Source organism: Notamacropus eugenii, chromosome 6, assembly GCF_028372415.1.
Source record: "Notamacropus eugenii isolate mMacEug1 chromosome 6, mMacEug1.pri_v2, whole genome shotgun sequence".
NCBI classification, from domain to species: Eukaryota; Metazoa; Chordata; class Mammalia; order Diprotodontia; family Macropodidae; genus Notamacropus; species Notamacropus eugenii.
This window is the reverse complement of record NC_092877.1, coordinates 377723570-377750702: the sequence shown is the minus strand read 5'-3', so window position 1 is coordinate 377750702 and position 27133 is coordinate 377723570. Positions and strand designations below refer to the sequence as shown.

General features: G+C 45.0%; 1 protein-coding gene and 1 long non-coding RNA gene across 2 annotated transcripts in view; one reads left to right on the top strand and one right to left on the bottom strand.

Moving 5' to 3' along the window:
* Positions 1–22353, bottom strand: part of CROCC2 (ciliary rootlet coiled-coil, rootletin family member 2) — a 167111-nt gene extending 144758 nt beyond the window's left edge. Inside the window, exon 1 of the mRNA XM_072618755.1 lies at positions 21910–22353. Coding sequence (XP_072474856.1) covers positions 21910–21984 — 75 coding nt within the window. The 5' untranslated portion in view covers positions 21985–22353. The remainder of the gene's footprint in view (positions 1–21909) is intronic.
* Positions 22354–22420: 67 nt separating this feature from the next.
* LOC140510278 (uncharacterized) lies at positions 22421–26500 on the top strand. The gene is made up of 3 exons (XR_011969170.1): positions 22421–22590; positions 25505–25981; positions 26410–26500. It is a non-coding gene; the product is annotated as an uncharacterized lncRNA (long non-coding RNA).
* Positions 26501–27133: the final 633 nt, after the last annotated feature.

Here is a 27133-nt window from a genome sequence, read left to right as displayed (position 1 = left end):
TAATGGGCACTCCTTCCTCGGGTCCAACTTGTAGCCATCACACTGAAGATGAAGCCCATTTCCTCTTTGCCCCTCTCTTCCTCACCCTGCCCCCCTCCCAAGCCTGATCTGCATCCCCTGCCTGTATCAGCATCTGGTCCCATGCCTCTAAGCTCACCCTTTGCCAGGCCTGCCCCAGGATAGTCACATTCATCCTTCCCTAGGTAATCTAAGATGCCAATGTCATCCCCTCACTCCATACCAATCCTACCCACAGGTGTTTATTACTGGTCTGCATGGACCAGCTAGGTGGCATAGTGAATAGAGTGCTGGTCCTGAAGTGAGGAAGACCTGAGATCAAATCTAGCCTCAGATACTTACCAGCTGTGTGACCTTGAACAAGTCTCTTATTCCTGTTTGCCTCAGTTTTCTCATCTGTCAAATGAGCTGGAGAAGAAAATGGCAAAAATCTCCAGTATCTCCACCAAGAAAACCCCAAATGAGGTCACAAAGAGTCAGACACAATGGAAAAATAACTGAGCAGCAATCACGGGCCAGTCACTGTGGGAGGTGCTGGGGACACAACCACAAAACCAGACAATTCTTGCTTGCAGGGTGCTTACATTCCAGTGCGGGGATACAACATGCATACAAGTCAGTAAATATTAACCCTAACTTAGAGAGGATGAGAGTCCTAGCAACTTGAAGGGGAGAGAGGGGGGATCAGGAAAGGCATGAAGGAAGCTAGTGACTCTGCAAGGTGGTGGTGAGACCCCCTCTTACACGTGGCTTCAAGTCCAAACTCTATGTTCAACATTCAAAGCCTCCATAACCTGGCCCAGTTGAGTCATCTTTACTCAGATACTGGGATTGGAAACAATTGAATCAGACACTGTCTTCCACACAAATGAAATCCTAACGAAGTGTCACAGCATCATAAGTTTACAACTGAATGAGACTTTAGAGATCACTGAGTCTAGACTTCTCATTTTACAGATGAGGAAACTGAGGCCCAGAATATTAGGAGACTTGCCTAGAATCACACAGATAGAAAATGTCTGAAGCAGATTTCCAACCTAGGTCTTCCTGAGAAAATTCTGTGCTCTATCTGCTCATTGCCTTGAGGAGCATCATGGGAATTCATGAGGAGGAAAGAAATACCCCCCAAAGTGATGTGAAACATGTGGCCTTGGGAGCTGCCTTGATAGAAATACATACATACACACATATTTGTGCATATATATGTGTGTATATATATTCAGCCCTGCGACCTTGAACAAATCACTCGATCACTGTGAACCTTTTTCCTTTCTACAAAGAGCAGTGGGGTCAAAGGGCATCCTTACAGTCAGCTGTAGATGGCCCCAGAGAGGCAATCATGGGGAAAGAATGAAGCCCCAGGCTGTCTTCCTAAGCTTCCTCCTAGCATATTTTTTCCCACAGAAAAGGCATCTTGGTAAAGCTATATTAGTCAATCAATCAGCATTTATCTAGTGCCTACCAGTACAAGGAAGGTGTGCTTTATGCTAGGGATATAGAGAGCTTACACATTTTGGAGGTGGGGGCACACAACGTATAAAGCATTTTCACCTAACTAGTCTCAAAATCAATGTGGTGGAATGTAGTGGAGATCAAAGTTCCCTATTGGCAAGCCCCAGAACGTAACATCTAAGTCCCCCTGTCCCTCTCCAGGTCTCCCCCATGGATCCAGCCCTCTAAGATACTCGATCTCAAATTCTGGAGTGATTTGCTGCCTCCTCTCCTGACAGATTTCCTCGATCCCACTGCCACCTTGTGGACATTCTAGGGAAACAATGACCATCTGTGATTTGCTAGCTTCAGTTATGTCTGTTTGCCTCATTTCATCAGCCTTTCCATTTCTTTTCCCTGATAACTATTTTTCCCAGATGGGTCCATCTGGAAAATACATTTAAGCATCCATCCAAGCACAAATCCAGAAAATATGGATCAATTTCTCCTGGCGATCAATGGAATCTTTCCCCAAGCTCCAGGCGTGTCCATGGAATAGGTCTGGCACCTTCACCGCCTGTCTGGGTTGGCAGGAACCTTACTGGCCATTGATGTAACTCTCCACACACATGAATCCCTTCTATAAACCACTTGGCATGTGGACATCTAGCTTTTGTTTGAAGACCTCCCAGGAGGGGGAATCCACAAGCTTCCACTTATGAATAGCTCTCATTTGGAGCAAACTTTCCCTTACCCTGAGTCTAAATCTGCCTCCCTGAACGTCCTCTTTTTGCCCCCCAAAATAATGTGGCCCTCTGAAGCCAAGCAGAACAACACTTGTGTGTGACCCATCACCATCCTCCCCCTCTCCCAAAGCACTCTTCTCCAACCTTCATAAAATCTACGTTGTGAAGGCTGACTCAAATGTGCATATCCATCGACCCAGAGATTCCACTGCTAGGCATGTAGCCCAAGGAAGTCAGTGACCAAAAGGCTCCATATGCGTCCGAATACTGACAGCAGCAATTTCTGTGGCAGAAAGCTAGAAACAAGCTCCATGCCCATCCAGTGGCTATGCATTATTGCACTGTAAGCAGTTACGAAAGCAGAGAGGCAAGGCAAAGCTTGTACCAACAGATGCAGAGCTAAATCAGCAGAACCAGGAATGCAGTTTGCCCAATATGTCACAATGAAAATGGAAAGAAGATGGTTACTAACTTCACCACAAGAGAAACTGAATAGTGAGAAATCATGACGACCAAGCCTAGCCTCACAGAGGAGGCAGGAGGGGGCAGCTTCCACACACAGCGAGGGGACCGGCATCCTGGGGAGTGTATGCAGATGCAACTTTTTCTATATTGTTAGCTAGCTTGGCTGATTTTTTGTTTTTGGTCTCCCTCTGATGGCTCTCTGGGCCAGGGTACAGGAGGGCTACTCAGGAAATACAGAAGATATCAATAAAAACTTATTTAAAAATAATATACCATGGACCTACAGGGCTGGCCCCCTAAGTCACCTGGGGAAGACTGTGCTCCTTTACCCGTGCTGGGGGCTGAGCTGACATTTTGCCAAGTTTTTGTCCTCAGCACTTAGAGTTGGCAGTAGTTTATGGGGTTAGAGATCTGAGACAGGAAGGTACCTTTGATTTGGCTTGGCTATGAGGCAAAAGCAGTTTCTACTCAAAGACAAGGTAAAAGGAAGCCCTGTGCACTGCACTTCCCTGCTGCCTACTACCCCTTGGACAGCTTGGCACAGGATGTAGTGGCGGGGGGGGACATCCATCACATTTAGGAGCGATGGGAATTTGAAAAGACGTCTTCACCATCAATATGTGGGCCTGCTTGGGTGGAGGATTGGTGGGATTGGAGGGGATAGCTGGGGTTGTGGGATCAGTGGACAGGTCCATAAAGCCTTCTGCTAATTAAAACCATTGGCCCCACTCAGCTGACATGGGGCCTGGCATTCTCAGCCCTGCTGTTAATCCTGGAGCAGCTGGGGAAGTTGGTGCAATGGAGAGAAAAAACATTGAGAAGGAGTTAGTCTTGTTTTGCTTGGCTCTAGAGGGGAGAACTAGAAGCACAAAGTTGGGAAGGTTGAGGGATGCAGGTGTGGGCTGAATAGAGGAGTGGTTTCCTGATGGTTAGAGCAGTCCAGAAGTTCAATGGGCCACAGCCACCTGGAGCAGCACATTCCCTGTCACTGCAGGGCTTTCTGACGAGGCCACGTTTGGTGGCCTTTGAGGTCCTTCCTGGAACTCAGAGATTCTTTGGTTCTATTCGTTAGGAGCCCCCAGCTTGCGGTGAATCCTAGTTTTGGCTCTTACACATTGTGTGTCCTTGGGCAAGTCCCCTCACCTGTAAGACAAGCTTAATAATACCTGCCTAACTCTCTGAGTTATTGGAAGAAATGGCTGAGAGTATAGAGAGGATAATACATTGGTCCAGAACAAGTATTGGACTGTTATTAGATTTATACCATCATAATGGTGGAAGTGGTGATGAGAACAATGATTGCTAACATTTCTACAGCAATTGAAATTTTTCAAAGTACTTTACTCATCGCACAACAAATATATGAGGAAACTGTGGCTGAGAAAAGTGACTTGGCCAGGGCTATGTGGCTAGTATTTGGGGCCAGATTCCCACTGAGGTCTTCCTGATTTCAGGCCCAGTGCTTTTCTTTCTAATGCCCAGTAGCCCCAGACTCTCCACCCCAGCACTTCAGTCCCACCTCATCTAAAGGATTTCAGAGACATCTCAGACTCAACATGTCCAAAGTCAACCTCATGTTTCCCCCCAGACTCCTATTTCTGTCTAAAGTAAAACCACCATCCTTCTAGTCTTCCAGGTTTGTACCCGTGTACCCCTGGACTCCTCACTCTCCCTTACCCCATCTATCCATTGGTTGCCAAATCTTGTAATTTCTGCCTCCACAACATGTCACGTCTGATCCCTTCTCTCCACTCACACCACTGCCTCCATAGTGAGGGCCCTCATCATCTTTCACATAGATTATTGCAGCAGCCTACTCACTGATCTCCCTGCCTTGTGCCCCATCATGCTAACCCATTGCCAAAGTGATTTTTCGTAAGTTCAGATCTGACTACGTCACTTCTCTGCTCAAACCACCCCAGTGGCTCCCCAATTGTCCCTAGGAACAAATATAAATTCTCCTGTTTAGCTTAAAAACCCTTCCCAACCTGACCCCAGTGTATCTTTCCAGCCTCAGTGGTCACTGCTCCACACCTCTCTCCCTCCATCACCCCCGAAGCTTCCATTCAATCCAATGGGCCTTCTCTTTGTTCTGCCTGCTTGGCACTCCATCTCCAGCAACTTTACATTGGCCAGCCCCTAGAATTCACTCCATTCTCAGCTCTGCCCCCTTTTGTAAGGACCCAGGTCAAGCCTTCTACATGAAGCCTTTTCTGAAGCTCCTTGGCCCGCACTCACCTAGGGGAGTGCTCATACCTCACTGGGAGTACAGCTCCTCATACATAACTACTTTGTATCTATTGTTGTTTCTTTTATATACTTTTATGTGTCTTTTTTGTCTCACCTGTTAGAGGGAGAATATTCAGCTACTCTGTATTTATTTGTATCCAGTTTCTTTATATTTGTATTATACATGTTATGTCTGTCCTTTTCACTTCTTTTTCCTTCTGAGTCAGGATTGTTTTATTCTTCAGATTTGTATCTTTAGGACCCAGCACAGTGCCCAGAACAGTACTGGCCCTTGATAAATACTTGTTTCTATCTATCTATCTATCTATCTATCTATCTATCTATCTATCTATCTATCTATCTATCTATCTATCTATCTGTCTGTCTGTCTGTCTATCCATCCATTCATCTATCCATCCTTCATTTATTTATTTGATTCATTTATTCATATATAATAAATACTGGTTGATTGATTGTCACATAGGGGTGAGCAGAATATTCAGGTCTGATAATACATAATGGGAGAGAAACACCTGGGGGTGAAGCATCTGTCTAGCTAGTGGGGAGCTGTATAAAGAAAGTGAGGGAGACAGAGAAGAGAGGAGCCCCTGCTACTTGGCCACACCTGACCTTCCCTCATCCTAACTCCTGCAGTCGAGTCAATATCTTGGATTTTGGTCTCTTCTAGGAGGTATGTGTTGCTTGGGAAAGAATGTTGGGTCTGGAGTCAGAGGTCCTTGGTTCAGATCATGACTCTGCTACTTGCTGAATACGTGTGAGCCAAGGGTGATCTCCAGGTCTCTCCTCCACCCTTCCAGCTCTAATTCTATGATTCTTTGGCCCATTCCATCCTAAATACTGCTGCTCTGTGGTTAGCTCCTTCACCCGAAGAGCAAGTCTGAAGGGCAGGAAAGCTGGGGATTGTCACTCACTAAGTGCTAGGCATTGTGCTAAAGAGAAGCAAAAGACAGACCGCACCCTCGAGGAGCTCATAATCTAACGGAAGAGATAATAAGCAAGTGACTGTGTATAAACAAAGTACAAACGAGATCAATTATACACAAAAATATACGTATGTGCGTATATATGTGTGTGTATACCTACACATCCATTGTGTACACACACCTCTGCAGCTCATCTGCATCCCTCTACCCCCTTGAACTTTGCTAGCCTGTCCTAGGCACAGCTGTGGACTAACACTACTGTGCTCAGGGAAGCCAGGCAGTTGATCCATAGAGGCAGGAGGGCAGTAATTCCTGCCAGCAGTCCTCAGGAGGGGCACCAGCTTCTTTCCCGTTCTGAGTCTGGTTCTAAGAAGCCTACAAGAACCGGGAGAGCCAGAGAGTCTGGGCTGGTGTTTAGACTATTACAGTTGAGAGTCATTGCCTAATACATATGTATGTGTAAGGCGTATAGTAAATGTTGCTTAATAAGCTTTTTGATTGATTGATTGAAGTAAGGCCTCATCAAGGCAGAGCAGTGCAGTTCCAGGGGCTCATAATTCAAATGACTTTTCTTATTCATTTTTGCTTCCCTATGACTTGTATGTCCCCAAGAGAAGTCACAGGTGTGGCTAAATGACTCAGGGGATAAAGCACTGGGCCTGGATCCAGGAAGACTTGAATTCAAATTTGACCTAACTATGTGAGCCTGGGTAAGTCACTTAACCTCTGTTTGTCTTAATCTCTGGGAGAGGGAAATGATAAATCACTTCAGCATCTTTGCCAAGAACCGCTCCCCACCATGTCATTCATTAGCATGCCATGGTGCATGGGGTCACAAAGAGTCGGACATGACTGACCACAAATACTGCTGTGTCTTGGACTTTGCTGAAAGTTGCCTGAGGTCTTGAGTCCAGAGCCCAGAGAAGGGCTGGCTGGTGATATCTGTGTGTCCCAATGTCAGTGACAGGTATATTCTCATTGACACTTTCCAAATCCCTTATCACCTGCTCACTGGGGGCATGCCTATGTCAGAGGTCAGGTCTCCCTGGTGGAGTTTGTTCACACCTTGACTGACAGGTCTGACTCAAGATTCCTCCATGTTCCCCCATTTCCAGAGGTCCTCTGTCTTGGTTGATTGGGCATGATTTCAATGACAGGAATGCTGCTCACAGAAGGGCTCTCAGGCTGTAAGAATCAAGTCTGGGTGCATGTTTTTGAGGATGTTCTCAGAGAGTCTTCCTAGAAATCACCCTTTGAAGGCTGCCTTCAATGGGCAGTCAAGGTGCTCTTGGTTTTCCTTGGACAGAATTTCTATGAAATGTTGTTTTTCCCATGTGCTCCCAGACAGTGGCTCTATGGGGAGAGGCAGAGGTAAATATATGATAGAAGCATGGTAGATGCTGAATTGGCTTCTAACAGCCCCCCCATCCCCCAATCTTTATTTTCCACTCTCCCAAGGCAGACACACCCGAATTCTTACCAGTTTCAGAGTTGTGTAACTCAACAGGCCTTTCCTGTCTTCCGAGTACCTATTTTTGGACTTGCTTTGGGTGCCCATTCAAAGTATCTCAGGGCATTACAGGTTCTGTGGCCAAGTTTGGCCAGGGAGGGTTTGATTTTTTTCCCCCTTACAAAGCATTCCAGAAGTTGGCATGTTTGGATAGGGCCCAAAAGGCAGTTTAGTGGCTGCTGGCTTATAGCTCACTGTAAGGAAAAACAAACCTCTCCCTACCGGTCCCACACCTGGCACCTCAAAATCCATCCTTCAGAAGTTGCTCCAGGCTGCTGTCTCTGTTATTGTGGATAGAAGAGGAGGGGGAAGATGGTTTTTATCAGTCGTCTGGGAGATGATCCATCCATAAGAAGTCAATTACCTCCCTTCTCCTTTCTGCAAAGGCGGGGGGACCAAGGATTCAGATAGCATATGCTATCAGACAGTTGTGTTGGTTGGTTTTGCTAAACGCTACCCACACCTTCACTTTTTTTAAATTTTATTTTTGTTCCATGAAATGGATCTCTGATTTGAAGAAGGATAGGGATATTTAAGAAAATTAAGGTGATGTTGAAAAATTCACCAGTGACAACTTTTAAACATATCTGATACATTAAAATAGGAATATTGTGCCTATCTTTCTTTTGTAGAAAATAAAAGTATTGTTCATATAGAAAGATTAGAGAGACAGTGAAATGGAGTGGGTAGAACTGGTTCATGTTCAAATCTTGCCTGTGATATTTGCCAGCTATATAATCATAGGTTAGTTGCCTAATCCCTCTGTGCCTCAGTTTTCTCATCTGAAACATGGGAATAATAACAGTACTCAGCTGACAGGATTATCTTGAGACCCAAATCAGGATAAGACATGTAAAGGGCTTTGCAAAATTAGATACTCAATAAATGCTACTTTTTTTAAATGAAAGAGTTTGCAACTCTGAGAAGGCCAGAGTTTGTCAGTTACTCTAACATCACTTTCATTCCCGTGTTTATTTATTCAATCAGCAGGCACTGTGCTTCCATGGAGGGCTCTGTGTCAGACAGTTAAAATTTATTTAGTTCTTGCATCCTACTGACTTCCAAATGTAAAAGGGACCCACAAAAATGAAGACAATACAAACCAATTAAGAGAAACAAACGTTACAGCCCATTTGATTCTAAGACTGTTGCCATGTTCTTGAGTTCAGCTTACATGTGTGTTTGTGTGTGTCTATATGTGTGTGTGTGTGAGAGACAGAGAGAGAGAGAGAGAGAGAGAGAGAGAGAGAGAGAGAGAGAGAGAGAGAGAGGGAGGGAGGGAGGAAGGGAGAGAGAGAGAACTTTGATTTCATCAATTGTCTTCCAAAATTCTCAAAACACTCATTTTTAGACCATCTATAAACATTAAGATGAGCATCTAGGTGGATAGTGCATAGAGCACTGGGCTTGGGATTAGGAAGCCTCAGACACTTAAAGCTATGTGACCCTGGGCAAGTCACTTAACTCTGTTTGCCTTAGTTCCTCAACTGTAAAATGAGCTGGAGAAGGAAATGGCAAACACTCCAGTGTCTTTGCCAAGAAAACCTCAAATGGGGTCATGAAGAGTCAGACAAGACTGAAACAACTGAACAACAAAAATAAACATTAACTGTGGATCTTCTAAATGAAACTGGGTGACTGGGATATCAAGACCTGTTATTTCAACTGTTTAGGAAGCTTGGGTAAATAGGCATGGGGGAGGGAGAAGGGTTGGGTGGGAGTAGTATCCTAGGAACAACCCGATTACGGTCTGTAGGCTGGTGTGGAAGCTTCCTTCTGAAGTTGCTGATAGTTAAACTCATGTTTAACTTTGAATTTTAGTCATTCCTTGAGGCCACATAAGAGGCTAACTGCCTGTTGTGTTACTCGTAGTAGGCTCTTGGCAAATCCTTGAGTCAAACGATCTGGGTTCAGATTCTGTCTTTGCTGCTTTCAGTGACCTTGGACAAATCCCGTTGCCTCTCTAAGACTCAAAAAATTCTTTGTAAAACAAGTTGGCATGCCACTTTACTGCCTGGCTGGGCTTGAATAAGGAGGCAAGGGGATTCACTGTAAGCTTCCTGGAGGGAAAAATAGAACTCAGCTAGTGAATAAGGACTTCTTTTTTTGCCTCTTAGTCTTTGCATTTTCCTGCTCTTAGGTAAATGAGTATTCACAAAGCTCTTACCAATGGAGCCCCCAGAGGTTGTAGATTACCTTGGACCTTCTTGACTAAGCATGGAAGTAGACTGAAGCCAGCCAAGAGGAAATGACAACGGCTCAGTCATCAGCTCTGTCTCACTCGGAAGGGAATTTGGTGGGGCCAGTGTTTTCTGCAAACCTCCTCTGGTAGACTGTCCATGTTTCACAAACATATACCTATGAGGTCAGCACAATGGCTCTGTAGACCTTAAGTTTGGTAGTTAGTCTACTACCTCTTCTCTCCCAAACTTTTCTTCAGAGCCTCCCAACCACTGAGCTAGCTCTGGCAATTCTTGCATCAATCTCATTGTCAATGTGTACATCCCTGGAAAGTACACTACCAAGGTAAGTGAACTTATCCACAACATTAAAAACTCCTCCATTTGTTGCAATAGATGGTTCCACATATGGATGGTGTGGTGGTGGCTGATGGAGCACCTGTGTTTTTTTTGGTGTTAATTATTAGGCCAAAATTAGCACAGGCAGCAGAGAATTGATCCATACTTTGTTTCATCTCAGCTTCAGAGGCTGCATTGAGTGCACAACCATCTGCAAACAGAAAATCATGCACCAATACTCCCTCCACTTTGGTCTTGGCTTGTAACTTTTTCAAATTAAAGAACTTACCATTAGTACAGTAATTGACCTTGATGCCATGTTCATCCTCATTGAAAGCATTTGTCACCATGACTGAAAACATCATGCTAAAAAGCATGGGAGCAAGCACACAGCCTTGTTTCACTCCTTTGGTCACTGGGAAGGCAGGAGAACTTTGTCCACTATCCAGAACCCGGGCAAACACGCCATCATGAAATTGACGTACAATATTGATGGACTTCTCCAGGCAACCAAATTTTGACATAATTTTCCATAAACCCTCATGACTAACAGTGTCAAGGGCTTTGGTCAGATCCGCAAATGTTTTGTACAGATGTCTGTTCTGCTCCTGGTATGCAATGCCAGGAAACTGAATTGCTTCCACTTGAATTGTCTTAGGAAGATTCTGGGGATCACCTGGCATGGTAAGGTACCAGACACTGAAGTCCTTACTTGAGCTGAACTGCCAAGTATTCAAACTATGCTTCAGAGAGCACAACTTTGATGGGCTGGCCACGTTGTTCGAATGCAAAATGTATGCTTGCCAAAAAAGACTATTTTATGGAGAACTCGCATGAGGCAGGCGATCACATGGTGGCCAGAAGAAATGACACAAGGACACTCTCAAGAACTTTGGATTTGATTATGCAACATGGGAGACACTGGCACAGGACCACTCAGCATGGCATGCCCACATAAGAAAAGGTGCTGTGCTCTTTGAGCAAAGTAGAATTGAGACAGCACAAAGTAAATGAAGGATGTACAAATTTGGGTCATCCATCCCAAATATTCACATGGACTATCTGTGCCCAACCTGTGGTAGAGCTTTCCAAGCTCGTATTGGTCTGATCAGCCACAGTCTGACCCACTGAAATTTCACTTTACAATGGTGATGTCATTTTGGTCCTCTTCAAAGATGAAGGACAACAACCACCACCACAAACCTCCTTAAGTGAACCCACTCTTGCCAGGTTAGGGGGGAGGGGAATCGTGCCCCTGAGTGTTGGGGAAAATGTTTCTGCTTTGCATTTTTGCTTGATCTTTTCAGCAAGTGTCCCTTTGTAAAAGTCAAACAGAATAAAGTAAAACAATGGAGGGGACTGGGCCAGATGACGACTAAAAGTCTCTTCCAGGTCTAAATCTATAATCTTATGATACTATGAATCTAATGATAATTTAGGAATATAAGACCTCCAAAGTTGTCCTCGGCCTAAGAATTTTATCTTGAGGATGACGGGGTTGGGGGGGGGCAGGAGAATGGAGGAGACAAAAAGGAGGGGACCAACAGAACAGGAGTTGCCAAATATTTACCAGCAAGCCCAGAAGGCCCAGCTAATGCCAAACCTTTAAGAACCTGGTTCACAGTAACCAGTGGTGAACTGAAGCATGGCCAGGTGAGCCCAGTCCAACTATTACCAGGACAACCAAGGCATCTGATTTCCAGTACTTAGGGTGCTTATGCCAGAGGGCTCTAATTATGATAGCATAATGCTGGCAAACTGTCCTCCAGCCCTGTTGTTTGGGCAACATTTCAGGGAGGGCTGATGGAGGTAGAACCTTCAAGGGCCATGGAGGTGGGGGAGCATCAGTAAGCATGAAGCTCATGATTGTTGGGAAGGGTGGGGGTGGAGGTTTTAATTAAGTGCTGGGAGCTTAGTCTCCCATGGCTGCTCACATAACTGGAGTTATATGGGCCAGTAAAGCATTCAGGTCAATGGGGGAGTTCCTACATCATGGTACATTGGAAGGACATTGGCTGTGGAGCCCAAGAACCTGAGTTTCCATTTCTCTGACATTTACTCCTTGTGTCATTTTGGACAAGTCACATCAGCTCTGTGGGCCTCAGTTTCCTCCTCTGTTAAGTGAAGGGGTGGGGCTAGATGACCCCTGGAGTCCTCTCCAGCCCTATGTCTACAGTTTTCTTGAGGAATCGATTTGTAACCTTAGAATCATCTTCCCCTCCTCCTCATCCCTCAGTCCATAGTATTTTGGCAGCATGCCTCTCCTAAGTTCCTGTCCCTCCACTCAGTGGCCATCACCCTAGAAGAGACCTTCATAACCCCTCACCTGCCTTCTAATTGTGCTCCATCCCTCTGATCTCTGCCATTTCCAATCCCAATTTCCACAAAGCTGCCATATTCACATTTCTAAAGTGCAGATTTGATGTATAGTTCTTCTGTCCAACAGTCTTCAGTTCCTCCCCATTGTCTCTAGAACATAGGAAAAATTCTTCACCTTGGCATCGAAGGCTTGTGATAATCCCTTTCTAGTTCACTTTTCCATATTTATGTCCCACTGCTTCACTCTGTTCCAGCCAAATCATTGTCAGCATCATCATCAACAACAAATGTTTACTTAGCACCTACTATGTGCCAGCTGGAGTGGGTCCTTCCTGCCCTCTCAGCTCTTTGAGGAGCGCCATGGCAGGAAGTGTCTTTTACTCTTTCCTTGCAGAGATGTCCATGAGCTCACAGACACTCTATTCAGTAGTGATCGAGAACCTCCTTCTTCCTCTTGACTCCCCAGTACTAACATCACTAGGTGGTGCAAGGAGGTCAGTGCCTCAAACTCTCTCCCTCTATGTCACCCTGCAGCACCTGGACCCACAGCCTCCAACTGCAACAAGGTCAGATTCTTGAGCATGGAAGTTCTTTGTCTTTTCTGTGCTGTGAACACCTTGGGCAAAAAGGCTGAGGAAGCAGAGGCCCCTTGCAGAATCTTGTTTTTAAATGGATGCAAGAAAACACAGAGAACTACAAAGTTGAAAAAATATGGTGATCAAAATATCCCTTTTTAAAAGCAAGCTCCCAGACTCAGGTAAATTCCTCATTAAAGAACAAGCTGTGAGAACTGCAAGCTCATTACTGTTTTTGGCACACAGCCGTTCTTAAGGACATTCTCTGTGTCTCTCAGATCACTTCTTGTTCTTTCAAACATATTCCAGCACTTACTTGGGTTTCTTAGAGGCAGCATTTGGGGCATTCTCAAGACCTGGGTTCAAGTCTTGCCTCTGATATATACTGGCTATGAGAACCTGGACAAGTCATTTAATCCATTAATCCCCATTTCTTTGTCAATTTTCTCATCTCTAATAGGTGACCCAGGTCCTCCAAAGTCCCTCTAGCTCAGGCATTCTGGGAGACTCTGCCTCTGCCTTGAGGGAACCATTCTCTAAACAACTGAACAAGCCAGGGCTACTCAACTAGGTGTATGAGGCTCTTTTGTGGGGATAGAAAGAGTGTCTTGGGTCTAGTGATAGAGCAGAAAGAGAATGATTTGGGATTGAGGAGGCTGATTTAGACCCCAGCTTAAGACCAGATGATTTCACCTCTCTAGACTTAAATCTCCTCATTTGAATGCAACCACTGGCACAGGACCCTCCAGCATGACATGCTCACATCAGAGAAGGTGCTTTGCTCTATGAGGAAAGTAAAATTGTAGTAGTTTAAAAGACACATGAGATGTGAAAATTTAGAACCATCTCCACCCCAAATGTTCATATGGACCATTTGTGCCTGACTTGTAGTAGAGTCTTCTGAGCTTGTGTTGGTCTGATCAGCCACAGTTGGTCATCCTGTATCTTTACCTCAACAACATGATGTCATTTTAGTCCTCTTTGAGAATGAAAGACAACAACTGATATAACATGAAATTTAAAGATTCTTTCTGATCTTGATGTTTTATGATAGTTTCACATATTTTGTATTATTATAGCCTTATAACATCCCTAGGAAAGTCAAGGGGGGGGGTGCTGGTGTAGAGATGGTTTGTACAGTGAGAAGTGACTCAGTGGATAGAGATGAGGCTAGAGTCAGGAAGATCTAAGTTCAAATCTGACCTCTAACACTTACTAGCTGTGTGACCTTGGGCAAGTCACTTAACCCTATTTGCCTCAGTTTCCTCACCTATCAAATAAGCTAGAGAAGGAAACAGCAAACCACTCCCCTAGCTTTACCAAGAAAACCCCAAATGGGTACATGAAGAGTCATATGTGACTGAATGACTGAACAAAAACAATTGTTAGCATTGTTATGATTTCTATTTTAGAGAAGGGGAAAGTGAAGCAAAGAGGGTCTAACTCCTCTCTCTGCTCACATGGCCACTTCCCTGGCTCAGTGTCCTTTACCTGGGACCCTTCAATTTCATCTTTTATCCCCAGTTCGGTGCTTTGGAAAGGGAAAGGATTAACAAATATCTGTGGAACTGAAATCATTTTGTTCCAAGTCAGTTATTGGTGATGCCAAGAGTTGAATCAAGTTCTTTGGATGCTCAGCCAACAGCACCCAAATCTTAGTGATCCAGCTTCATCTAACCAGGCTCTGTGGTGCACAAAACTCTCCCAGGCCTTGTTGTATGAGAAGCCAAGTAATTACCTGGTGTGTGTGTGTGTGTGTGTGTGTGTGTGTGTGTGTGTGTATGTCTAGTCCATGCCTCCCCCCCTTTTTATTTACAGAGAAGGAAATTGAGGGCCAAGAGAGATAACTGATGTGATTAAGATCATACAGCAAGTAAGAAGTAGGGGCAGTATTTGAACTTGGGGTTTCTGATTCTAAGTGTGATGTAAAAGATTGAGTGTTCAACCCAGGAGTCAGGAAACCCAGAGTTATAACCCTTCCTCACTCACATTTGCATGACTCTGGGCATATAACTACTCTGGACCTCAGTTTCCTCATCTGCAAAAGTAGAGGTTAGATCCAAAATTTGTCCGAGCCCTTTCTCTGATCCTTTGAGTATTTATTTCATGGTAGCCATTGTCTCTGGTTAAGGAGGTCCCGCTATCACTCCTACTGTGGGAAAGATGTCATCCTCCTCCAGGAAACTGAGTAGATTTCATTCAATTTAACAACTGTTTCTTTAGAGCCTGCTTTGTTCAATGCATTGGATTAGATACTGGCTCTTCAAGGGTGACAATGAGAAATAATTCTTTCCCTCCAGGAGCATCCACGTATACTAACTAGAATCTCAATTCTGCCTCAGGCTGGAGCAGAAGCTAGGTTAGAGAAGTAAGTAGAAGATCATTTGAGAAAGGAGAGAGAACCCAAAAGGAGGAAGATGAGGAAAGACTTTCCTAGGAAGTGATCCCTGGGCTTGCTCTTGAGGGCAGCTGAGAATTCTGAAGAGAGAGTGTGCTCCGGGAATTCAAGACAGCCTATACAAAGATATGGAGGTAGGAAGAGGAAATGTTTTACAAACTTGAACGTACCATATAAATGTCTCTTAGAATTAGTCACACTTCCTCCTCACAAGTCTAGCCTTTTCCCTAGATTTGGGGCCAGGTTTAAGTCTCAGCCTGGGCATCGGTTCCTGGTATATCTAACGTGTTTGGGCAGGTTGGGGCTCTTCCCTCCTTCGGCTTCAGCAGGGGAAGGAATGCTCAGCGCTGCTCACATGCAGCCCTCCACTTTTTAAGTAGGGGAGACACGTGGGGAAGTGGGGAATGGCAGGAGCTCTAGAAAGATGGAAAAACAAAAACAACAGGGAGAAAACAAATTGAAAGCTTGTTATACCTGTAAAAGAAGGCAAGGCATCTGAGAGCTTGTTGTCTTTAAACAAGGCAACATCCCTGAAAAGTGAGAGCAAGAGCACCTCTGGGGAGCTGTTGGGACAAAATTGTAAAGCAGATAGTGTGGGATGCAGACAACATATCCCATGTGCCTTTTCTTCTGCACCATAAGCTTAATCACCCTGCTGTATTTTGCGGTGGTCTGATCATACCTGGGGGGCTGGCCCTACCCCAGACGTGTAGGAAGGACAAGGCAGCTGACTTTTAAATTCTCTATCTCCTCTGACTCCTAAAACAGCAGAGGTGCAGAGGTATGCTGAAATGTGTATTGAATGAACAAATGAGTCAAATCTTCTGGGGAGTTTATCGTGGATTCTTGGGTTATCTTTCAGATTGTATCTCTCTTTGCAAAGCAAAAAGCTTTGTTCCCCAGATCAGGAATTTCCAGGATCACGGAGCCTGCCAATACAGAAGCACACATATTTTGGGGTGGAAACAAGTTGCTTCCCAGTGCCTTGGGACTACACCCATAGATGAGCCCCCATCAGGGTTAACATATTGAAGGATGCCTTCCAAAACAATGCCCTTGGGTAAAAGCTGCCATTGATTAGATGGAACAGTCCTGAATGTTGACCTCAGCAAGAAGGGATTTCCGTATTTGCTCAGTGGATGATGCCTATCCTCTGGCCCTCTTTGTAAAGGAGAAGGAAAACCTTCCTCCACTAACTAGAGGAGAGAAGGTAAGTAAGCTCCTTGAAGATAAGGATTGTATTATTTTTGAAATGGAACAATTATTGCAAATAATAGGCACTTAATGTATGCTTGCTGAATGGAATCAAATTACAAGACTGACCTGCTTGGGAAACCTTTTAAAATGACTTGCTAAACCACCAGAGTAGACAAACGCAGCATTGCTGGGTGTTTTTGCCTCTTTATTAATGAGTGCCTCCCCTACCACTCCCAACTTGTGATGGCCTTGGTCAAGTTCCCGGCTTCCATCTTTTGAAGTCCAGGACGGTTTTTCCACACTCTCTCCCACCGTCCCCTCCCTCCCTGCTGCCTTCACCCTGACTTTTATTTTGAGTGTAAGCAATCTGACATTTCGCAGATAGCATCTATTGGTGAGTCATCCTATGCTCCATCTAATCTCAATGAATGCACATCCCTGCATGTCCATAGCGATGCAAACACACAGTTGTTTGCGGTTCTCTTGCATCCTCCTAATTCTGCTTTTATAATTTTTCATTGCCATGGAATTGACGGCCAGACGGCTGACCTCAGAGTCAGACGACAGCCATATAACCCTCACCAAGCCATTTCATGTCTCTGGACCCCAGTTTCCTCATCTGTAAAATAGGCATAATCTCTCAGCATCTTTCTCACAGGGTTGTCATGAGGTAACATATGTAAAGCACTTTGAAAATCTTATAGTGCAATATAAATGTCATTATTATTTTTGGTAATAATAGTGGACATCTATATAGAGTTTTAATGTTTGCAAAGCACTTTACAAATATTATCTCATTTGAGTCTCACAGCAACCATGGGGTACGTATGCTATTATTATCCCCACTTTACAGAGGAGGAAACTGAAGCAAACATGGGTTGTGACTTGTTCAGTGTCACACAATAAGTTTCTGAAGTTGGATTTGAACTCAGATCTTCCTGAACACTGAGTCCTAGTGGTCTATCCACTGGGCTACCCAGCTCTGCCTCTGTGTATTAGTGATGATGATGATGATGACTGATGATAAGAACAATTAATAATAGCTAACACTTACGGAGTGGCCACTATATCTCAGGCTCTGTGCTAAACATTTTATAGTTACTATCTCATTTGATAATCACAACCCTATGAGTCAGATGCCATTATCATCCCCATTTTATAGATGAGGAATTGAAACAAAAAAAGGCCAAGTGACTTACTGAGGTGATATTGCCATTGATTTCTCTTTATGACAGGATAATGCATCATCCAGATCACAGACAGTGAAGCCCAGCGGGCAGAGAGCTGGGCTTAGAGTCAGGAAATAAGGGTTTGAATTCTGCCTCTGATAGTTCTATGACCATGTCACATAGCCACTCTCAGCCTCAGTTTCCTCATCTACAAAATGGGAATAATATTAACCTTAGCCCTTATCTCACAGGATTGTCATGAAGCTCAAATGAGATGTTTATAAAGTACTTTTTGCCATCACAAAATACAACATTAATGTCAACAGCAAGTTATGACTATTATAATGGACGTGTTCCAGCCTTTCCCAACCATTACACAGATGTGTATGTATATATGTGTATGTTTAGATGTATATACAGTATATGTATTACATATCTGTATGTACAAATTAATAGATTTACATGTGTGAAAGTGATGCATGTGTGGGTGTGTTATTTAACCTCTTTCCAATCTCTGTAAATGAGAATAATATTACCATTTAATATGTCAAGTGTGTGTGTGTGTGTGTGTGTGTGTGTGTGTGTGTGTGTGTGTGTAGGGCTTTGTAGATTTTAAAGTGCTAGCTATTATTTATTTATTATCTTTCTACAAATAGACTACTTTCTCTCCTTTTTAATTTTAATTTTTAAATTAAAAATTCTTTGAACGTCTAAGAGCCTGGGTTTTGTTTGTTTTTGCTCCAGTCACTTTGTGGGAGTGCAGGATGGGGGAGTCCAGGATATTTCAGAGACCCTTCCTTCCTTCTCCAGTCCTTGGCAAAGGCAGGTGGGAAGATGCTCTGGACTCCTCAGGAGACACTGGAAAGAAGTCCAGTCTCTACTGGGAAACAGCAAAGCCTATCTGGGCATCCTGGTGGCGCCTGCCTGCAAAGCATGAGGCCCTCAGGCACAGATAGTCATCCAGGCCAGGTGTAAATGACAGGTTATGTGCCTGCTGGCCAATCACAGCCCTGGCTGGCTGCTGCTGTGGCTGCCCTTGAGGAGCTTTCATGTATCAGGAACTAGCCCTCCTTGCAGTCGACCTGCTCTGATTAGCATCTGTCTCCCCAAACACTAGCTCAGGATGCCTGACTTTAGCACCAGCTGTTCCGGACCAGAAGACAGAGCTTTACTGGCAAGCTCCATCCTTTCCTGGCTACCACATCCCCAGGTGTTGCTGAGCCAGGGAATGGAAGAACCAAAGGTGGAGTTTTTCATTCCCAGGGTTCCTAGGATCACAAGTTATAGAGCCCAAAGACACTGGAGACATTAACTAGCCCAGCCTTCCAACCCTGAGCTTCTGTGATTCTGCCACAGTGACAAACTTGATTAAAAAAAATGACAGAACATCATAATAAGCCAACTAGCTCCATCATGGTTTTACATTCACATTGGTCAACTTCCATGCAAAAAGTTTCCTTTCTGGTTCTTTTATCTAAGTCAGAAACCTCTGTCCTTTCATTCATATAGAAAGGTCATTGAGTAGTTTAGAGCTTGTGTTCTGATGCTGGTTTATTTTCCTTTTGTAGTATTTCATAAATGGTGCCCCCACTTTTTCCATAGTCCTCATACTTGTCAGAATGTGATTTCATTGCATTTGATGTGCCATCATTTATAATACGTACATTGGACACTTAGGCTGCTTCACCTCATCATTGTCCTCCCTCCCTGTTACGAACATCTGAACAGAGTGTCTTGTTTTGGAAAGTACTTTCAGGGTGTATCCAGTTGTAAACTTAGGATCTGATTTTATTGAATCACCAGATGTGTCCTAAAATAGTGTTGTTATTTTTTAAAATCAGATTTGTGATTCCATTAGTACGCTGAGAAAATTCCCTCCCCCAGAGCAAATAAGGATCTGTTCTAAGACTTTGTCTTAGAGGTTCTTAATGTGGGGTGTGTGAAACTGGTTCTTCCTATGAAGCTGAGGCTAGAAGTGCAGGGACCACTCAGATGCCAAGCCCACTCCAATCATCAAGGGAGTTTTGACCCATTCTATTTCTGATCTCATCCTGTGTGTCTCTCCTCAGGCAGGCTGGAGGATCCCTTGTCTCTCTCCTGTATCCTTCCTCTCCCCACCACATCAGTGTTTAACTTAATGAGGATCCTGGGTTGGTTTAGCCCACTGAAGCTCAGAGTACCCAAGCCTCAGCTTCTCCAGGGGCAGGAATTTCTGGGGTGTTCCACTACTGCTGGCCAGTGAACTTTTTTTAAAAAGAATTTATATTACCATATTTCAAAATAATTGATTTCCTATGAAATCTTATGTATTTTTAAAACACTATCCTGAAAAGAGATATAGAGGTTTCACCAGATTGATGCCAAAGGGCTCTAGGACACAAAAAAGGACAAAGAATTCCTTTCATAAAGAGTTGATGAGGGTTTGTCTAGAGTTGCATGGCAGTTATTCATTCATCAGAGGCAAAGTTTGAACCCAGGTCATCTCGACCTGGAGACAACTAAATCTCTCCACTTCTAAGCCTAAATAAATTCTCAATGACGTCTTAATTTTGAATATAACGCCCCCCTCCCCAAACACACACGCAAACCTCACTCAGCATAAACAGGTGTAAGCTGGTTAGCCTTGAACTATGACACTGAAAAACAGAGTCCTTTAAGGGGATGAGTACAAATTGTGAAGATGTCAGAGTGAGGATTTAGGGAAGGAAATGTCAGTCAGCAAGCAATTATTAAACACCTTCTATGTGCTAAGCCCTGGGAGGTGGGGAAAGAAAGGCAGAAACAGTTCTTGTCCTCAAGAAGCTCATGTTCTAGTTGGGGGTAAAGAGGAGAAAGTAGGGAAATGGCAGTAGTGAGAACTCCAGGTTTTCTTAACTTTCTGCATGCATATTATGCCTCCTTTAAAATCTCACCTGAGGATCAAGACCCATTTCTTTCTAGGCTACTCCTCAGGAGGATCACAGTAGCTAAAACTGGGACCTTAGGCACCATATAATTCAGGGGTTCTTACTATTTTGTGTTATGAATAAAGCATTTATTATCTATGTATTTGGGGGGGGGCAGCTAGGTGGTACAGTATATAGAGCACCAGGTCTGGGTCAGGAAGATCTGAGTTTAAATCTGTCCTTAGATACTAGCTGTGTGATCCTGAACAAGTCACTGCACCCTGTTTACCTCAGTTTCCTCATCTGTAAAATGAGCTGGAGAAGGAAATGGCAAACTCCTCCAATATCTTTTGAAGAAAACCCCAAATGGGGTCACAGAGAATCAGACATGAATGAAATGACACAACCATGCATTCCTAAGAGCTAGGGATAAAAATAGAAAAATGGGGTAATCTCTTCCCCCAGGGGCTATATTCCAGTAGGGGACACAGCACATATAGAAGGTTTCAGGTGCAAGTCAGAAAGGCCCCTGGTCTTCAGGATACAAGGACAAAACAAATGGTTGTACTTCATTATGAACTTTCCTCCGCACCCCCACACCTTGAGGAGCCTGGTGAAACCTATGGACCCTTTCTCAGTCATGTCTTTAGATGTCTAAAATAAAATATATAGGATTGTAAAGGAGCCCAATTCTATTGAAATAGTTCTCATTTTTTAAAGTTCACAGACCCTAGGTTAGAGAACTTTACTGGCTTTACCCTGATCCCTCCATTATCCACAGGAAAAAACTGAGAGGGAGGGCAGCACCGGTGGTTATAAGACTGGGATCTGAACCCAGCCCTTTCTCTTCACTTTCCTCCTGGGCAGAACTCGGGGGTTGGGCTGTGTATTCCCTCCTGGCTGTAATTTGGGACTCGATGACCCACTACGTGAAGGCCCTCTTTTTCTATGGCCTCCCCTCCCAAACCGCAGATTCTTGGTGCAAGTTGGGCCAGGTTCTCTCGGAAATCTTGTCCCACTTGTGCCTCTGCCTATTCTATTGTAGTGAATGAACGTTTTATCTAATTTTTATCAGCTCTCCATAGGTGCATCAAAGTAGTTTTCAGAAAGTTAAGAAAGTATGAGGACAGATCAAAAAGATGGCTAACCACAGACCTCTTCTTGGAGCAGGGGGGGAGTTTCCTCTCTCTCCCAACTCCCTGATGCCATCCTACACTCTCCATCTCCTCCTGGTGTAGACTAGACTAGATTAGACCATGAAAGCTGCAGGAAGTATCCCTGGGAGGCATAACCATGGGGTTCCTCTCCTACAAGGTACTTCCTGTCATCTGGAGGGGGAGGGAGACCAGGCAGACCTCATAGGGAGGGCCCAGATCAGGCCAGGAGTGATGGCATTCTCCCTGTGTCTGTCTGTCTGTCTGTCTGTCTGTCTGTCTGTCTGTCTGTCTGTCTCAACCATTTGCCCACTTGATTGAGGGAGGGTGGTAGGGACAAGTGAACTGACCTGAATCACAGCTTCCAGCTTCAGACTGGGCTTCTCATCCCCACGGTCACCCGGATCACTGGCCTCAGCACTCATGGAAAAGACCACAAAGAGAAATTGGAGCCAGGGAAGTTGCAGGCAAATCCAGCTTCTTCCTGGAGTCCCAGAAGAGGCTTGCTCGATATTTTTTCAGGTACTGGGAGGGGGTGGGTGGAGGGATGTTTCTAATGCTGCTAATTCCCAGATTCCACCAGGGGATTCTGCAGACAGAGGAGCCCAGCTTGGTGTCAGGACTGGCTGGCCAGGCCCTCCCGACATCTAGTCCTGGCTCACCTGCCTTTTGCAGAAACTGCTGGGACTTGTCCAGGAGGAGTGGAGCAGGGAGCAAGCTTTCACTGGGGCCTTGGCTGGTTGCTGTGGAAACACAGGACGCTGAGGGCCTGGGGTCGCCCTGGAAACAAGAATGCCAGCGCCCCATTGCCATGGGGACTGTGGAATGCTGTTGGGTGAGGGCTGTCTCCTGGAGACCTTGGGACGCCTCAGCTAAGCCTCTACACCTGGGGGGTTCATCAAGAAAGCATCCTCACTGGGGAGACAGTTGGTCCAGGGCCAGCCATGTGTATAGGTACCTCCGAGTTGGCCCCCTGGGTGAGACCAATGGGCTACCCAGCCTGGGACATGGGGCCCCCAAGGGATACCTTGGTGAGTGTGACCAGATAACAACTTGCTGAGCCTAGGTGGACTGAGGTGGCCCCAGAGGTCCTCACTCCCCCAAATCACCTAGAATCATTGAGATGCCCTGAGTAGACCTTGTGTCCCTTAATGATTTAGAAACAGATTTTTACCTCCGGAAGGAATCTTGGATATCATCAAACCTACTTCCTCCTTGAAACCAAAAACAAGGCAGCTAAAGTAGCTCAGCAGAAAGGTCAGAGCTGGGACCAGAGTCAGGCAACCCAAAGCCCAGCTCAGTTTATGACCCAACATTCTGTGGTTTTACGGAAATGCTCTTGAACAAAAGACTCCTTTTGGGAGAGAGAGCAGGGAAGAGGGAAGAAAGGGATAGGTCTGAGGGAAGAAAGAGATATGTCTGAGGGAAGAGTGTTCAGAGTCTAGTCTTGCCTCTGACCCGTAGTGACTGGGTGACCCTGGGCAAGTCACTTAAACACCCAATGTTCCAGGAAACTCTCTAATCATATTGCAATCTGCATGGGTGGAGGGACTTTCTGTATCAGGGAATTCCCTCCACTGATGAAATCATAGCTCTAGAAAAAAATAGTGAACAAAAATCACTTTTGGAGATGAATGGGATCCATAATTTTACTCTAGACTTGGCAAAGGCTTCTTCTGATATATTCTCTTTGCATGAAGGGGAACCTGGGTTCCTAATGGTAGAGAGACAGGGGAGCATGAGCTTTGGTGAATTCTTTTGAGCTGGACAAGCATCGAGTCTGAACTCAAGGCTCTCCTGTTGTCTGGAGACAAGCCTAGCTTGGTGCTGGGAAGTTCTTCTCTTGCCTGGCAGCAGGGAAACAGGCATTTCAACCATTGCCAATAGAAGAGGCCATCTACCAAGTCTCAGAAGGATGACCGTCTGCCCTGGTAGAGGGGATCCCACTATGGGAAGCTTAAGGTGCCAAAAGATTTCGATGCTGCAAAGTCTCCTTGTTCCTGGTGGGGAAGAGACCAAAGACCCCGAGAAGGGAAAGCTCTTTATCCTTTAGTCCCCTCACTTGGTGATCTCATCAGTTCCTGTGGGTTCAGTCATCAATGCAGATCACACACACAGGCACATACACACATACACCCCCCCCCCACTCAAAACACACACACACACACACACACACACACACACACACACACACCTGTATCTATCTGTCCCCATTCTCTCTTTGGAGGTCGTCTCACATGAAACTCTGTCTGCTTCTTGGATATCTTAAACTACGTCCCACAGACTTCTCAAACTCCACATGTCTAAAACTGAACTCGTGATCTCTCCCCTCCCCAAGCCCGATTCCCTTTGAACTTCCCTGTTCCTTCTGAGGGCACTGCCTTATTCCCAGGCACCCACACTCGCAACCACAGAGTCCTCCTTGATTCTTTACTCACTCCGTATGTCCAGCCTACTGCCACATCTTACCATCTTGACCTTCACGATATCTCTCATACCCACTTTTCTCTCCCTTTAAGGTCACTGCCCTGGTCAGGCCCTCATCACCTTATGCCTGCACCACTCCATGGTCTTCTGGCTTGTAGCCCTACCTCAGCTGTCTCCACTGCAGTCTTCTCCCAGCTCTGCTGCTGACTCTCCTTGCCTCGCCCCCATGCCCTTGCCTAGGTGCCTCCCCCTGCCGCTTTCCCACCTAGCTTTTATTTCTCAATGTAATCTCCTTGAGGACAGACTGTCTTTAGCTAATATTCGTATCACCAGTGCCTAGCACAGTGACTGACACACGTAGTAGGCACTTAATAAAGCTGCTGACTTGACCTGACGACTACAATCTGTCCTCCATTCAATGAAGGTCTGATTCCGTCAGCCTCTACTGTAGGATCAGATATATAATTCCATCTTTGTAGCTTTTAAAACCCTTCCTTCCCCCTCTCAAGCGCCATTTAACAAGTGGATCAAGGTGTGAGGAAGGCTTGGCTGCAAATTCTGACTTCAACTATTTCTCTCTTTGGGATTCCAGACAAGTCGTTTCACTCACTCCTCTGTCCTACCCTGGTCAGATGCCACCTGGAGTGTTAAGGGACACTCACATTCTAGGAAGGGCACCTAAGGAGGATGAGCTGGGGGAGTGAGGGTTTGGAGTTCATGCCATGTGAGGACCAGCTTGGAGCAGAGAAGACTCTAGGAGAACATGGCTGCCATCTTCAAGTATGGGACAGACTGGCCTGTGGGAGGTGTTCTTGGCCCCAGAGGGCAGAACCAGGAACTAGGGGGGAAGGTACAGGAATGCAGATTTAGGATTTAAAAAGAAAAAAAACCTTTTCTAATAATTAGAGTTCTCCAAGAGTGAAATTGACTCCCCTGAGAAGCAGTGGCCAGAGTGGCTCTTGATGTTGAGGGGATTCTTGTCTGGGGAGCTCAGAGGGGGCTGGAGAGGTCACTGAGACCCCTTCTGACCAATAGACCATGATCCTGTAACAGTTAGAAACCCTGCCTCCATCCCAATAGCTGACATTTACACCACGAGCTGACTCCCCACCTTCTTCTCTCAGATTATTACTATATGAGAGAGATGGCACAGGCATTCCTGGCATTCTCATACCCAACTTTATAGCTAAGGAAATGAAGGCTCAGGGAGGGAGAGCAGAGATGCTAAGCCAACCAACCAGCCAGTCAACAAACATTTGTTAGGTACCATTTACTACCACGGACACATATAATGTAAAACTGCCATTTTGAACATGACATTTTTGGAGGGGGAGGGAATCACATAACTCATGCTGTGTAAGGAGGTCCCAACACAAGATGGCACAAAGGTGGCAAAAGGCTACTCAGCAAGGACTGAGCATGCAACAGTCCTTTAGTGGTGAGCACCAGCTGGCTGACCTCTGATTTTCTCTCATCCTTGAACCGTTAGCTTATTTTGATCCCACATTTTTATTTCAGCTGCCTGGTCACGCTCTCTGGCTCCTGCATATCGGACCCAACCTGCACCTCTGGATCCCGGCTTTTGCTGTCTTCGTTGGCATGACAAGACCACTCTTTCCAACTCAGTGGTCAGACTTTTCTCCTAGACTCCAACCATTGTATTGCTTCTCTCCCTTTGTGGTTCTGATACCCTTCATCCTTCCTTCATACAACGTCCAGGGTCCTCCTCTCTATGGGCACCTACACGATTCATCTTTTCCTGATGGAATCTGATGCCAGAAATCACTTTTGTTGACTAGAGAAAGAAGGCATCAATTCTGGGCATGAAAAATTGGCCTGGTCCTAGGAAATGCAATTGTTTTCTTCAAAATGTATTACTTAACCCCAAATTAAAATATAAAGACATTTGAAGGTTCATGAGTACCTGAGTTCTTCAAGTCAGTCCTAAGATCTCTAGCATCGCACCTGAGGATGACATTCCTAAAATGCTGGCAGGTTTGTATCACTGATTCTATTCCCTTTCCTACTTCCTAAGCTAGAACACAGGACCATGATGGAGTAGGAACTGCACTGGGTTATTGAAAGTCAAGAGACCTAGGTCCAAATCTTGACTGTACTGTTTACTAGTTGTGTGACCTTGGGAAAATAATTTCCTTTCTCTGGTCTTCGCCCCTCCCATTCCCAGCTTTAAATTCTATCACTCCACAATTCTAATTGGATGAGCTTGGGCACATGGTTTCCCTTCTCTGAAATGGAGCTCCTTACCTGTAAAATCAGAAGTTGGGTTAGGTTCCTCCTAACTTTGAATCTATTAAAAACAATCCTGGCTGTGTCCTGGAGTTATCAGACTGGGGACAGGAGGATGTCTAAACTTAGATCTGAAAGCTACCGGAGAAACTGGTCCATTTGTCCATTCTACACAGGTGAAGAAACTGAGGCCCTTCTGGGATACTCCAGGAGCAATCAAAGATAATTCTTGCTGTAACATATATTCTGTACCATTTTCATGTTGTTTTATGGACCAGCAAGAAGGAGAGAGAAGCGACTTCGAGAGTAAGTGCTTGGAAAATTGGGCCTTTCTCAATCCCCCTCTCTCCTGACCTCTCTGCATGCTTATCAATGTCAGTCACTCTCTTCTTTATACTCTCTTCTAGGTTTTTGTGACTTCTTTCTTGCTTCTCTGACCTGTCTGATCAGTCTCTCTCAGTCACCTTTGCTGAATCTTTGTCAAGATAATATCCACTAACTCTAGGTGTCCCTCAAACACTTTGTCCTGGGTCACCTCTTCTCCCTCTCTATTGTTTCATTTGGCCATCTCATCAGCACCCACGGATGAAACTATGGTCTCTATGCAATTGATTCTCAGTTCTATTTGTCCATCTCTAATCTTTTTCCTGATCCGTGGTCTTGTATCTCCAATGTCCTATTGGACATCTTGAACTGATGTCTGTCAAACACTGCCTGTCCCAAACTGCTCATGATCTTTTCTACTAAGCCTCCCTCCTTCCTCACTTCCCTATCACTGCTGAAGGCACCCCAACCCTCCTTTCACTGAACCAGGCTTTCAACCTAGATATCATCCTCAACTTCTCAGCCTCTCACCTAACTAATCTGTTGCTAAGGCATGATGATTGAGCTTTTGTAACC